The sequence below is a fragment of the Copadichromis virginalis genome, linkage group LG22, assembly GCF_057382275.1.
Source record: "Copadichromis virginalis isolate Kocher_CV1m ecotype Utaka linkage group LG22, C_Virginalis_male_GT1.1, whole genome shotgun sequence".
Classification (NCBI taxonomy): domain Eukaryota; kingdom Metazoa; phylum Chordata; class Actinopteri; order Cichliformes; family Cichlidae; genus Copadichromis; species Copadichromis virginalis.
Window position 1 is genome coordinate 13,719,691 of NC_140638.1, and position 14,846 is coordinate 13,734,536.

The following is a 14,846-nucleotide window of genomic DNA, read 5'->3' on the forward strand; positions in this document are numbered from 1 at the left end:
TTTGGTGAAATCCCATTGGATGTGAGACACGTTGGTCGACGTGACGCTACTTGGAATTCCCGAAGTTCCCAAGTTCAGAGGAGAGGAGCTGTGCTCGTGCTAAACAAAACAAAAGCAAAGCCCTTTGAAGTGGAAAACGCCGAGCGACTCAAGTGTGAGCACGCGGGGTAAATAAACGTCTTGTTCGCGTTTGCGGTGATGGAGCCGAGCTCGTGTCGGGGGCAGCCTGCTTAACAGCTGGGCCTGAGTGAGAACGCGGAAGAGTGGGAGTGGGAAATTCAGCCAACCATCCTTTGTTTACCATCATGAGTGAACCTTGAATTTGGTTGCTACAACAACCACAGCCGCCCAGCATTTACCTCTTATAAGAGCAAATCAGAACCTTAGCGCGCGCTAGCGTTGCCGATAAGTGAGTATTGACCTTTATTTGCATGCTTGGATCAATGAAGTACCCGTACAGTTTGGGGGGGGCTTGACCATTTTTGGGCATTTAACTGCTGCACAGATTGACTGGATGAATGGATTTGAATGAATGGCTGGCTGGAAATAGCAGTAGCGATGAATGCAGTCAGGAGATTCTTGTTTTCTGCACTGACTGAAGCCTTTGTTTCACTGCGCAGCGGTGTATTATGGATGCCTCCGTTACATAACTTGAATCAGCGACAATCTGCTCTTTATCCCGTTTCCGTTTGCAAGGTTTTAACTGTGCCACAACTGCGCGATTCTGGCCTCTTTTACCGTAGTTTAAAAAAAAAATTGCATGCGGATGCTGCATAAAATCACACACGGCTCATCGAGTTTTATGCATATTTTTTAATGTTCTCAACTGCGCCTTATGCACCTGAACACGTTGTAGTCGGGTTATTGCATGTTGATAATGAGGCTCACATGTGTGCATTAGGCGTGCTCGCTGAAGACACGTTGTTTTTGTCGTCATATGCAGGATTTTTAAAGCTCAATCTGTCCCGTGTGCTGTGCCAAGTTAAGCCTGACGGGGGCGATGTCTGACAGCAGCAACAGCACAGGCAGCACAGGCTCCTCCACCAACAGCTGGACCCTCCTCTCCCCGGAGGTAAGACGAGATGAGCATAGCTAAGGAAAGTCTGGGTATCATTTGGAGCACCATGATTATTATCCTGCTCCATGAATACTGGTTCATTTATAATTTGTCTTGTCCTAACCTGCAGCCCAGAGCTGCTTAAAGTGGGAAACATCCTGGTGAATGTTTGCAGAGCGCCAAATTGTGCCTCATCAGGCAGATAATGTGCACAGTTCAGATGAAAATAGGATTTATTTCACTTTGGCCTTTTGTCTATGCTTTATTTATAATATTCTAGCAGTTCTCATACTTTATCCAGTAATGTACCCCTCTGGAATAGCTTTCTATGCCACTTGGCTATCTGACCAGCACAAGGTATTTATAGCAAGCAAATATCCCAGTATACACTGTGCCAACTAAGATAATATTGTAGTCACACTGAACTGAGTCTTTCTGGTATGTTGCACCTCAGATTTAGTGACACACATGTGCTTGCACTTCGCTGTGAACCGTTGTCATTCTCAGTGGCAGAGAGGCAACTGCAGTCAGTCGGTGTGATATCCAGCATCAGGGTTTTTGAGTCATGAAAGAAAAGCTGCAGTGGTTTCAATCACAAATTTCTGTTAATCATTAAATATATTAAATATCAAAAACGGGCTTCCCACTCACAGTGACCACACTGAGGTTTAACAGCAGGTAAGAGGTGGCAAAACAGAAGTACTGAATGTAAAATGTATTTTTTTTTATTGAAGTCATTACTGTTTAATTGTTTCTAGAACTATATATAACTGGCTTTTAATTCAGCTTTTATATCAACAACTTGTATCCCATACAGTACTCAACTTCACAGTTGTTTTTTTGTGTGTGTATTAGCTCAGTATGCAAGCATGACTTGGCCTGTAGTAAGGCTGCTGTGGTTTTAGGAAAACCTTGTGTTACGCTGAGAGGTGTTACTAATATTTTACCCAGCCTCGTTTGTTAGGATAGAAAAACCAATGACAGCTGCATGGATATTATTTTGTCAGTTTGGGTTGGAGAATGTGTAAAAGCTCATCAGACAGTAGTTTGACTGTGATTTGTAGCTTTTGTTATCAAATATTTCAAGATCATTACAGGAAAATCTGACTCCATAATTAATTGGTAAGCAGTGCCAGTTGTAATCATTGGTGAGTGTGAATGCTACTCTAAATGTCAAGGTTATGGCTACAGGTGTAAATTTTTACCAGCTGGTTCTCATTAGGTCTTCTCACTCAACAGGAAGCTGCCATTGAGAATGTCGGGCCCGTGGATGATGGCACAGAGAGCCTGGGGGATGTCCCCAGTCTCTCAGAGGAGGTGGCAGGTACTGACAAGTCAACATATCTGCCTGGTGTCTAAAGCTTTGACCTTTTCTTGGGTTCTACATCTTTGTTTTTGCATTGTGTCGGTGTTATTTCAGGAGCTGCTGTGGAGTTCAAACCCGTTGGTATCCCCATAGAAACTGTACTATCTGAAGAAGGCCACCAGGTTAGTAACTACGCAGGAGTTCATTAAGAAGACAAAAATTCAATCACATCATATTTAGACTTACCAACTGTGCCAAATGTATTGCTGCTTGACAGATCATAGCTGAGAGCCAGAATATCATCTTCTTTTCTGAGTTTCATAGCTGCTCAGAAGGTGCAGCTCCACCTACTTTACCACAGTGTGTAACCTCAGGGTATTTTTGCACATCAGGATAGATTTAAGGGGGGGGGGACACATCTGCAAAAATATTTTAAGTAGGAGCGCTTCCTGGATTCAAGTTGTTTGTGTGAGGAGGTCTTTGGAAGTGATCTATGATTTAAAACCCCAAGCTCTCTATAAATAAATATCATGCCTTTCTTCTCATAACATGGTCACATTTCACCTAACAGGTTTCAAGCTTAAACCTTAGGAATTTTTCAAATCTTTTTATCTGAATCTTATCTTCCGATCCACCGTTTAAGAGAAATAGAGCTTCGTCTCATAAAGCTTTATGCAAGATCTCTGAATTATATTTAAAAAAAAGCTTAAGCTATGCCTCCCTATTTCCAAATAGAGCTTTTCATTATGTTAGCCTCTAATTTCAACTCTTACTTTGCAATTTTGTCTGCGTTCCCATTGCCCTCCACGCTAACATGAGCATAAGTCCAGCAGGACTTTACACTCATGCCTACTCCATGTATTCTGACTATTTTTGTAAGTATTTCCTTCAAATATTTACCTCTGATTGTTTCTTTTGACTTTAAACTACCAAGGACTGCTGGTACACAGTCTCAATAACTCATAAATCAGGTCTTCTGATATAGCAGGTCTACAACTGTAGCACCTGTTTCTGCTGTAAGTACAGTTAGTCTGTCTGTAGTCTTTTTCATATGACTGCACCTAATTCATACACATACACTGCCACCCGAAATCCAGTAGTAACTACTGGCGTTACCGGTAATATCCTTTCACTACAAATCTGATTAGCACAACAAATTGAAGGAACAGATGGTTATAATAATTCCTGTTTACACCGTAAAAATAAAAATAAACATCCAGTGTTATTCATATTTCTACCAGTGAATTTTCTCTTTCACTTCAGTCTATAGTGGGCACCAAAATATCCATGGGCAAATATAAGTCCACACACAGAATTTGGCCCATACTCTATATAAACAACAGCTTAACTCCTCAACCTTTCTGTTTGCTTTACTATTCCTTCATTATTGGTGTTCTCTATCATGCGGCACTGGGTCTGCTATAATCTATGTGCTGCAGTCCATTTTATTAGTGGCTTTCTACTGTGAACATTGTCTGCTGTTCTTATTATATTTGATATTAATGCTCTTAACTGTATTATTTTATTGTTTTTCTGTAAAGCACTTTGGTATGCCTAGGCTTTTAATGTGCTCTATAAATAAAGGTTGTTGTTGTTGGTTGTTGCTTTGAATGCTCTCAACAATCACACAGCATCTACCCAATATGCAGCTGACAGCTTTGATAGACTTACATGTAAATGAACGTTCATCAACTTGCACCAGCAGCACATTAGTAGGAGTTTAATGTATTAAGAAGGCCCGAAGACGTCTAGAAGTGATTACTTTGTACAGTATGACATTAAAACTTAAGCTGCATTATCTAACCTTCTCTTCCTGGTAAAGAACACATAGCATGACTTCATCACTCATATTTTAAAACCACAGTCATATGACCACCTTTCTATCTTAAATGTTTACCCCTTAAAAGCCTGTAAGGAGTAACCCTTGAAGCTCTTTTCTGAACTTTACAGATGCCTGAAAAATGAATAAATAAAAATTTAACATTTTGATTTTAAAACCTGTAAATAGAATACGAGTAATGATTCATCTCTCTTCATCAACATAAAACTATTGCTCACTATTTCTACCAACATTTATACAATTTAATGTATCATTCTGTTAAACATAATAGGACTAATAGCACAACCTTGGGGAGTACAGTTTGTAATCTCAAAATTCTCACAGAAAAATTACCTTTAATAATGACTTTGCATCCCTGCCTGCATCAAGACACTGAAAGGAGAAAACATAACAGTAGACATTGTGTTGTCTTTAAGTAAACTTAAAAAAAAGTTACAACTGCTTCAGTCTTACTGTCATGCTCATTCAATATCAATTAAAGGGTTATTAAAATTGTCAAAGTAATCCTGGGCAGCATCACTTAATGAAAGAGAAATACTGTAAACGATACTGTTTGCAGGGAAATAACCTCAATAACATGTAAAAGTCGCTGCACTTTATCAAAAAATAAAATGGAAAATAACAGCCAGCAAGTTATATTAGTGATCATTGTTATGCAATAAGAAGTTTAATAAATTGTACACAGAGAATTACTTTCTCGATTCTTGCACGTGAGTGTTACTCGTTAACACTTTGAGCAACAAATGAAGTCCTCGTAGTCAGGGTGTTTTTTCATTCATTCATGACATTTCTAAACAAACATCTCATTAGTAGACGTGTTTAAAATATCTTGTGCAGGAACAGTCAACACTGAAGTATTTAACAGTTTAACCACCACTCTGTTATTTGAAGGTTAATTAAAATGTCAGTTACACTTTTGTCCTTGTCATCAGGTGTGTCAAGAGACCTCTCCAGAGTCCAGTGAGGGTCCTGTCCCTTCTAGTCCATCCCGTATGAGCCCTCTCCCACCCAGCCTTCTTGACCCACCAGATCCGTATTTGGAGAGTCAGCCTCCAGTTATCCATGACATTGTAACCAGTTCTCCCAGTGACAATGAGCACCTAGGTGCCATGCCATTTGTCACCAACATTGACATGGGGGCTCCACTGGATATTCCAACTGTTGAAGTCCCCCCATTCGAGTCCGAGGAGTCCTGCTCTGCACCTCTGATTATTGAGATCCCCATCTCTGCAGAGCATGAGCTCCAGAAGCCTGTTGATGTTGGACTGATTCCTGCGAGTCCTCCTGGGGAGAGTCAAGTCTTCAGTGCTGAACCCGAGGTTAACGTCCCCACCGAGACCCTTACAGCCACGGATCCCCTGTCTCATGTTGAAGCTGATATCAGCTTTGTTCCAGACAGCACAGAGTCACAAAGCCCAGTCCCCGAGAGCCTGGTGACAGAACATCCTACTGATGAAAGTCCTGCACCAGAGACTGTTGGTTCAGCTGAGGCAGATGAGGAGGCGGCTGTTAAAAATGAGCCTGCAAAGCCATCGGAGCCAGTGAGACAAGATGAGAGAGACGATGAAGAAGGTATTTGATTATCCTACATAAGCATTTCAGTAAATGTAAAGGCACTCGCACAGTATTCCCAAATCCAGCCAGGCACACACGGCTGTGTATTCTACTTTTCTTTGATTTTTTTTTTTTTTCTCAGTAGAAATAGATTCTTTCAAAATAATCTTCACATGAGATTATTAGTGATGGCAAAAACAGTGTTATTGGAAATCCACAGTAAAGCCATGGTATGCAAATAGCTTCAAGCACGCAACCTCATTTTAAGAATTAAATCAAAGAGTGTGGAAGATCCTGCTATGATGTATTCTTTGAGTCCTGCAAAATTTATTTTCTAAAACTTAAATTTAAAATCTTCTTTTAGATGAGAGTTGAGATATCTTTTTTTCAACAAGCAGGACAAAAGATTAATAAAATTAGAGATGTAACAGAAAAAAGAAAACTAGCGCAATAAGAAAATGTAATTAAACAACACAAGTTTCTCATTTCTGGGGAACCGGTCTTCTTATCCACTGTGGGAAATGTACACCAGAGGCTGAAGTCAGGGCAAAAATTTGTTGTTGGAGTCTTGTGAACGTCTGTCTCCTCTTTCTGTGTGCAGTGAGAAATATACATTACTGTGCAAAAGTCTTCATTTCTTTATATTCTACTAGAAAAATAAGAAATAAGTGCAGTGATTTTCAAAATATGCACTAACATTAAATGAAAATACAACATGCTAACGAGGCTAAAGGTCAGTATATGGTATGACCACCATCTTCACCATAGCCTCTCTTTGGCAAGCGTTCTTCTTTAAGTGGTCTTCAGGAATAGTATCTCCGCAAGGACATTCAAAGCTCTTCTTTGGATGTAGGCTGCCTTTTGTTCTGTTCTCCCACACTGCTTCATTAATGGTGAGGTCCGGGCTCTGGGGAGGCCAATCCATGGCTGATAGTGTTTCACTGTGTTTTTCTATCCAGGTATGCGTTTACTTCACTGGTAGCGTGTTTGAGATAATTGTCATGATTAAAATTAAGTTGTTTCAAATTAGACATTTTCCAGATGAATACTGCAGGTGAATTAAAATCTTTACTGTGTTCAGAATTTCATCCGATTTTACAAGATTACCAACACTACTGGCCAAAATGAGGCCCCATCACAAAGCCTCCACCATGTTTTACAGCCATCTGTAAAATATGGTGGCTTTCTGTCTCTCTTCCACAGCATGTCTTTTATCCTGTCTTCCTTCTCTCACCCAACCGGTCGCGGCAGATGGCCCCGCCCCTCCCTGAGCCTGGTTCTGTCGAAGTTTCTTCCTGTTAAAAGGGAGCTTTTCCTTCCCACTGTCGCCAAAGTGCTTGCTCATAGGGGGTCATATGACTGTTGGGTTTTTCTCTGTATGTATTATTGTAGAGTCTCAAGGCAACTGTAGTTGTGAGTTGGCGCTGTATAAATAAAATTAAATTGACTTGAATAGACACTCACTGTTGCACCTCTCTCCTAACCTCCTCTGTACATATTGGTGACAATTTGAAATAGAAATGTGGATTCATCACTACAAAAGAACTGTTGCCAGTGATTTTTCAGTCCAGGTCTTGTGTAATTTGGCATAATTCTGGCTTTTCTCTTTTTTCTTCATTAAGAATGGTTTCTTGACAGCCATCCTTCCGCTAAGACTACTTCTGTTGAGACTTTAGTGAACAGTAGATGGATCAACTGAGGTCCTGTGTCAGGGCTTTATCTGTTTCTTCCTCTACTGTAGATACTTTTTTTTTCTTCATTTGTCCTCCCCTCATCCACTTTTAGTTTCTTTTAAGGATACACTGCACACTATGCTTATAAGTTTTCAGCTAATAGCTCTTTAGGAATTGTCTTGTTAGTGCAAAATTTTCTGTTTTATGTCTATTAAATCAGGACTTTTGCACAGTTCAGTATGTGAACCTCCCTTTCTTTGTTGTCAGTTAATCTTAAACCCAAACAACTGTAAAATGTCTTTTAATAATGGATGTCTTAAAGCTTGATTTTGACACAGTAACCCTTTTTTATTCTCAATCCCAAGATAAGATGACATTTTAAGTCAACGTTGTACCTGTGTGTAACAATATTACAGCTGATCTTATTTGTAAAGTGACATACAGCGAGCATCCTGCCTTTAAATATTTGCATCTGGGTCCCAGGCTCTGAGGCTCTTAGCAGGTTTTCCAAGCTGCCTCTGCAGCTTTTGAGGAAAGTAAGTGGTGCTTTATAATAGGAACAAGTTGATAAAAGCAGAAAAATGAGAGAATTTGTTAACATGTTTCTTATCTATGTCTCGCTAGCAGCTGGAAAGCGATTTATCAGTATGACAGGAGAGCCCACACCCCGCTGAGAAAATGATGAAACCCCCATGCATGAAATTACTGTTGTTGTAATTTAGTGAGAAAATGTCATCCATTCTGAGAACCAGCAGTCGCTTTTTTTGTCAGACACTTTTCACATGCTGTTTACACGCTGTTGTGTTTTGCAGCTCATTTGCTCACTTAGAGTCTGGTATTCTGCGTGAGGAAGTCGCCAGCACATAATTATTCACTTCTGACAAAAATGCCACAGATGTTGAGATGATTTGTTGAAGTAACTCCAGCCCACAGTTGAATACATGTGGTTTAGGTTTAGGCACATTATCATCATCTGTCACAAAAATACAACAGAAAACGTGACAGATCTTTGCTGTCTTGCCATTTCTTTCTCATGCTTAGAATTTCTTCTTATTTCCTTCTTACATTTTTCCTTTCTTAGAGCCTTCCATTAGGTATGACTCGGGTGACGCTGGCAGCTTTGATGATGGGCTGCGGCGGAGAAATGTGCCCACCTTTGAGGCACAGAGACCAAGAACATCAGACGAGGAGGATGAGGAAGAGGAAGTAGAATTCAAGCTGGCTGAGAAGAAGGAGGAAAAGCCATGGTTCTCCTTGAACAAATGCATTGTGGGTGCTCTGGTCTTGCTATTTCTAGGTTCCCTCTTTCTCTCAGGTCAGTTCCTCTCATAACTAAGGTAGCTAGCTTGGTTCTGCTTTTATTGTTTGATTTAGTGCAGTATTGTGGCTACAATTTGTATGCTGCACATTAACAGTAAGAGTGAATGCTTTAATACCATAAATTATAATATTTATAGAACTGTGCAAAAATCTTGAGCCACACTGTATCTTTAAACTTTGCTTTAAAGTGCTTTTGAGCAATAGTTCTCAGGTTTTCCTGACTATTTTCAGAGTCCTCTGGCCTATGAATCATTCAAGCATAAACGGACGAACCAGTGTTTTGTCTGCACACAACCGAAAAGAAAACAACGGTTTTTATGAGCAGCCTGATGCAAAAAACAGATAATTTTTTTCCCATTTCTTTACATGAATCTTCAAAAAACAACTTTCAGACTTTTTGGAATTGTACAAGCTCTGTTTTTGTCTCATATGCCGTGTTTTGGTATATGTTTGTCTCCCATCAAAACATAAAGAAAAGAGGGGTTGGCTCAAGACTTTAGCACAGCACTGTATGTTAAAATGTCAGAAAATAAACTGTGATCTTCCTACGCAGCATCAGAGTTTGGCAGTGTTAGGCAGCATTAAGAGTTTAGAGTAAATATTGCCATAAATTTCCATCATTTCACAGTTTCTGTTTGACAATGACAGTATTTACAAGTTACATAAGCACCTTTATTTGCTGTTGTCAGCAATAGTTAGATGTCTGCTTTCAGATCTTGTTGACTAAGCTCTACTATGTCAACAGGCTTCCACAGTGACCTGGATAATGGTAGGTCCAGAGCTAAAGATAAGGCAGCAGTGTAAGCTTCTGCGCTCACTGGCTAATGCTCAATAGCTTGCCCAAGCACTTATCTGGGCTGACAGTTGATGCTGCAGCAGCAGAAAAAGGCAAATAACATGCATTCTGAATTTTAACGCTCCTTATAATATTTTTGAAGGACTCACTGAATGTTTTCTGGGGTTTAAATTAAATGGGAAGGTGTCTAATGCAGTCACACTGTGTTGAAGGCAAAATTTATTAATGAAATGGAAAAGAAAAACAGTTGGTGTGGCGTGCAGTGAGTGGCCTGAGCTCATAAAGTTCACTTGAGCATCTTGAAAGGCAGCATGGCAGTTGTGTGTCAGTGAAAGTGCCTGTGGAAGGACTCGTTCTAAAACGTTGTTTTCCTGTCTGACAGGTGACTTTGATGCCTCCGATCTGAGTGACGCAGAACAAAGCCAGGTCTGTTTCCACAGATTCCTACTTCACATGATCATGTGATATGAAAATTTTAAAAACAAACATAAAGAAATAGACATTTTAAAAAAATATGTGTTCTATTCATGTGCCAATGATTTTAAATCCAGGACGGGCTTAGCAGTGATCCACAGGATATGAAAGAGCTATTGGATAAACTGACACAGGAAAACCAACAAATCATTCAGCTAGAGGCACAACTTCAGGTCAGTATGGAGTCACACTGATGCTAATTATTTAGTTTTAATTGGTTTTATGATGTTTCAATGAATGTTTTTAATTGTTAAACAACTTGCGCAGCACCTTAATTTACCTACAGCTTTGTCCACGTTATAAACTGTCACTATTTGACCATATTTTTCAGTCTAAGAAAGAAGAACTTGACTCAGCACTGAAGGCGTTAGCAGCAAGTGGCGATAAAAAGGGTGAAGCAGATCTGGAAAAAGAAAATGCAAAGCTGAAGGAGGAGCTGTCATCTCTGCCAGAGCTGAAGAAAGAGCTCGAGACTCTCAGAGCCAGAGTGACTGAACTCAGCCAGCTCGCAGGTATAATGTGGCGACTACATCGCCCTTTAAGTTTATACTTATTGAACGTATCCTGCATGCATAGAGACACGCTGGTAACGACCAAGGTCATTTTAAGTTTGATATATTAAATCCTTCACAGCTGATCAGGAAATACTTCCAGCTGCATCTAGTTCGGCCCCACAGCCTGAAGACAAAGATGGTCAAAGTAACCAGAAAACACCTGGACCAGAGAGGGGGAGGGACGCAAAGCAGGGAGGAAGGCTGAAGGAAGAACTCCATCGGCAGAAGGTTCTTTTGGAGGAGAGCAAGAAAAGGCTGGACGCAATGAAAAAAGATGGAGGCAAGAGAAAACAGGTCAGGGATCACTTGGAGGAGATCCAAAGGAAACTCTCCAAAGAAGTTGAGATGTGGGGGAAGAAGAAGCCCCAGGAGTCCAAATGGAAAGGGAACAAAGGCAAACACAATGAGCGGGACCACTACAAGAAAGAGGAGAGGGGAGGAGAGAAAGGGTGGAAGCACAACAACGAGGGAGAATGGAGGGATAAAGAAGAGAAGAAGCAGAGAAAGGTGGAAAAAGAGTGGAAAGATAAGGAGGGCGAATGGAGGCACAAAGACGAGAGGGGGGGACGAGGAAAAAAAGAGTGGAAAGACAAGAAGGAGGAAGACTGGAGGCATAAAGATGAGAGGGAGCAAAGAGGAGAAAAACAGTGGAAAGACAGCAAAGAGGAAGGGTGGAGAGACAAAGAGGAGAAGAATGAGAAAGACTGGAAGCCTCAAAAGCAAAACTCTCATAAAGAGGCTTGGAGGAAACACCAGGACGAGTGGGAGAGCAAGAAGGGTGAGAGGAGAATGGACAGAGAGGAGAGGAGGAAGGAGAAACCGTGGCACAGCCGGTCTGCTAAAAACCACCAGCACCAACATCACCATCAGCAGCCCCGCCATCCTCATCAGCACCACAACAACGATTTCTGGAGAGACCAAGAGCAAAAGCTCCAACGCAATGTCCGTCCCCAGCTGGGCTGTACTTCCGTGGAGGACTGTGCCAGCAAGGAGGGGCTCTATCCAGTGGAGCTGTCAGAGTTTGAGGAACTTCTGGAGGGCTACCTGAGCAAGCTTGAAAGGTCATCATCAGAGAGCAAGGATAGGTTCAGGAGGCTGACCGCAGACTACTTTGAGGACGGCGTGTTCATCCACGACAGGATTCGTTTCAGCGACTTTGCTGAGGACGTGGCAGACATTTTGGAAGACATGGTGGATGTTTTAGAGGGCGACGGGAAGAAGGACGACGACTCCCTGGAGGAGGAGATGGAGGAGTTTGAGCGAGAAGCCCTGTGGAAGTTTGCTGCCACGGCTTAAAAAAACAGCTGCAGAGAGGAAACCAGTGGTGGTTTTATAGGACATTTCTTGCCTTCGGAGCTGTAATAGCAGTAGCTTCTGGCACAGAGTGGTTGTGCCTCTCATAAACATGTCTCTCTGAGTCTGTAATTATAAGCTAGACTTGTATTTGTCATCTTGGACTTAGTCGTTGTTACCTACCTCTGTCGAGTCATGCCTCCTAAAGCAAAGTCCTTCAGTAATGTGTCGTGTGAATTTCCTCTGCTGTTTAGTGATTTACACACGTGTAGTGCATGTTACAGTTCATTATAATGTCAGTTTAAATTGATCACACAGATCACAGAAGATGGTATTTGCAAATAACCATCAGCACAACTTATATACCGTTATATAAGTTGTGAATAGAAAAAAAAAAAGGGGGGGGGGTTATTTATGTCATTTTATCTTGTATGGGAGCCTGACTAATCTCTACTCCAAGCAGGTTAAAAAAATACTAGAATGTTTTTGCAGATAGCATTTATCCCTGCTCGGGTGTGACTGTCCAATCCCAGAGGATGAGATCGCGGTCCTTTCAGTGATAACAATCAGATCAGGTCGGACCAGTTTTCTGTCAGCAGCGCTTTATTTGGCCAAACACACACAGAGGACTGCCTGAGAGGGCCTGATTTCTAGATTTGAAGAACTTTTCCATCCTCTTGGCCGACGGCAGACGTGTGGAACAACCAGGAACCAGTTTGTGCTGCTCAAGAAAAAAAAAAAGCAATAGCCATAGTTAAGTTGAACATTGCTAAATCACTTTAGCACTTTTCTCAAACATATGAGAACCGTCTTTTTTTTAATTTTCTGTTTCCAATTAGATTTATTTTAAATAGGCATTTTTTTGGGGGGGGGGTTAGGACAGGTTTTTTTTTGTTTGTTTGTTTGTTTGTTTGGTAGTGTATCCATGGAGACTGCTAACACCGCTACTCTTACTCAGTATCCCACAATCTGACCCATATGGAAAAGATATATATAAATCTTATAAAGTTTGTATCTGTCTTGTGTGAAACTTGTATGAAAAGCATACAAGAGTGAAAACAGATATAAGATCCCTTGAAAAATTATATAATGAAACTTGTATGTTTTGGATACTTACTAAAACAATATATGAAAGTAATGAGAAAGTGGCCACTTTCATGAGTAAATCATGTAAGTTTTTACTATTTCTTTTCCATATGGGGAGTACAATTAGAGAGGTTAGTGAGCTGAAATAGTTTCATTTACTTAATCTGTTAATTTGCCAAAATGAAATTGGCAACAAAACAAATATATATATATATATATATATATATATATATATATATATATATATATATATATATATATATATATATATATATATATATATATATATATATATATGTATACACACACACACATATTTTTTCCTTTTTTCTCACGCATAGATTTGAAGTGGCATGCGTGGCAGTGACCTAGACATAGCTTTGTTGTTTTTAGGTGATATAAATAAGCACGAAAAAAAAAACATGTTATTTTTAATTTTATTTTAGTGTAGGTAGGTGAACCAGCACAAAGCAAAGTCCAAAATATATTTCAGAATTACTTTAAAATTGTGAAAAAATAGTTGTTTTATTTGTGTTTTGATTGTAGTGAAATTTGACTTTTCCCTCTATTTGTGGATGTGAAGTTGAACAGATTGTGATTGTTTTCTCTCAGCAGTGATTTCATGTTTATTTATTGTCTCACTACAGTGCATCTCTTTTTCTTATTTTTAATGAGAAGAACCACAGATTTTATCCCGGGCTGTATGCTTTGAATGTGAAAATGGTGACATTTTCATTAATTTAGCTTGCCAGCTCCTGCTTATGTGCCTTTTATTATATTACAAATCCTTTTGATTAGACGAAAGGTAGTTGATTTTATCAGCTTCTGCAAAGATTAGTAAGAAAAGCAAGTTTACGCGACTTGTAATTTTACTGCTGTTTGAATGAATGTCGTAGAGTTTACACATAAAAGATTGAGCTGATGTTAAGTTTTGGAGAAGTATGTTTTGTCTTTTTGAAGGTGTCCAGACCAAAGGATTCAGACGAACGCTAATCACAATGGATGAATCTTTTAATGAAGCAGAGTTTAATGAATATTTGAGGACTATTTTTGTGTTTGTGGGACAACAGTAAAGCTCTGTGCTTACCGATAATGTAGGACCTGACTCAAACATGCATGTAATTGATCACTGGACAATTTCTAGTTATTCCCCCAATCAACAGTTATGTCCTCATTTTCAAGATCAATATTAAGTTCAATAAATCTTTCACCCTTGATACGTAAACAATGTCTTTATTTAATCATTTCTATTGTTTCAAAATATTCACACGTTTTTCTTTTTATACGATACTCCTGTACATATTCCACAAGCAACTGTAAATGGCATTACTGCAAGGTGGAGGTGTTTAGGAGCATGTGGCCCTAGTGGTTTACACTTCTTCACCTAACAAGTCAAAGGTCCCCAGTTCAACCCTGAGAGGAGAAGCAAATCCCTTGGGTGTCAGGAAGGGCATCTGATATACCAAATGAAGTATGTGTCGTAAATAAGGGACATATTTACGGACATGAACTTTGCTTATTGGAAGTGTTTAGGTACAACAGTAACTCATCCACAAAGTGGCACTCTGCATAAAGTTACAACATCCTCTGGCGTTAGCATGAGCACAAAAACTGTGTGGCAGCAGTTTCACTGCATGGGTTTCCATGGGTGAACAGCTCCTGTTGGTGGCACAGTGCTTATGTCTATACGGTGTACAACTATTGCTGCCTATATCCCTAGTATTTGTCACAGTGATAAGTATCAGTATCAGTGTGACCTGTGAGCATTTTTGAAATTGTACCGAAAAACGTAACGCCAGATACGCAGCTTACTGGAAGTCTTTAGATGCCGTGTGTGCACGATATCTGACTCATTCTGAGTGTGAAGTGAAAGTGTTGGCACGACAGGCATCT

The 14,846-nt window shown here is 40.0% G+C and overlaps 1 protein-coding gene across 4 annotated transcripts; it reads left to right on the forward strand.

The window, feature by feature from the left end:
- The first annotated feature begins 19 nt into the window (after positions 1-19).
- pbxip1a (pre-B-cell leukemia homeobox interacting protein 1a) lies at positions 20-12,031 on the forward strand. Of its 4 annotated transcripts, none has more exons than XM_085445937.1 (11): positions 20-409; positions 944-1,072; positions 2,297-2,381; positions 2,478-2,545; positions 5,136-5,775; positions 8,512-8,745; positions 9,496-9,519; positions 9,929-9,972; positions 10,098-10,193; positions 10,352-10,532; positions 10,654-12,031. In XM_085445937.1, exons 2-11 carry the CDS (start codon positions 1,001-1,003, stop codon positions 11,868-11,870), a joined length of 2,661 nt encoding a protein of 886 aa, XP_085302063.1. In that variant the 5' UTR covers positions 20-409; positions 944-1,000; the 3' UTR covers positions 11,871-12,031. The 4 variants fall into 4 exon arrangements, with proteins under 4 accessions (XP_085302063.1, XP_085302064.1, XP_085302065.1 ...); XM_085445938.1 differs by having other exon boundaries at positions 20-167; XM_085445939.1 differs by having other exon boundaries at positions 20-154.
- Positions 12,032-14,846: the final 2,815 nt, after the last annotated feature.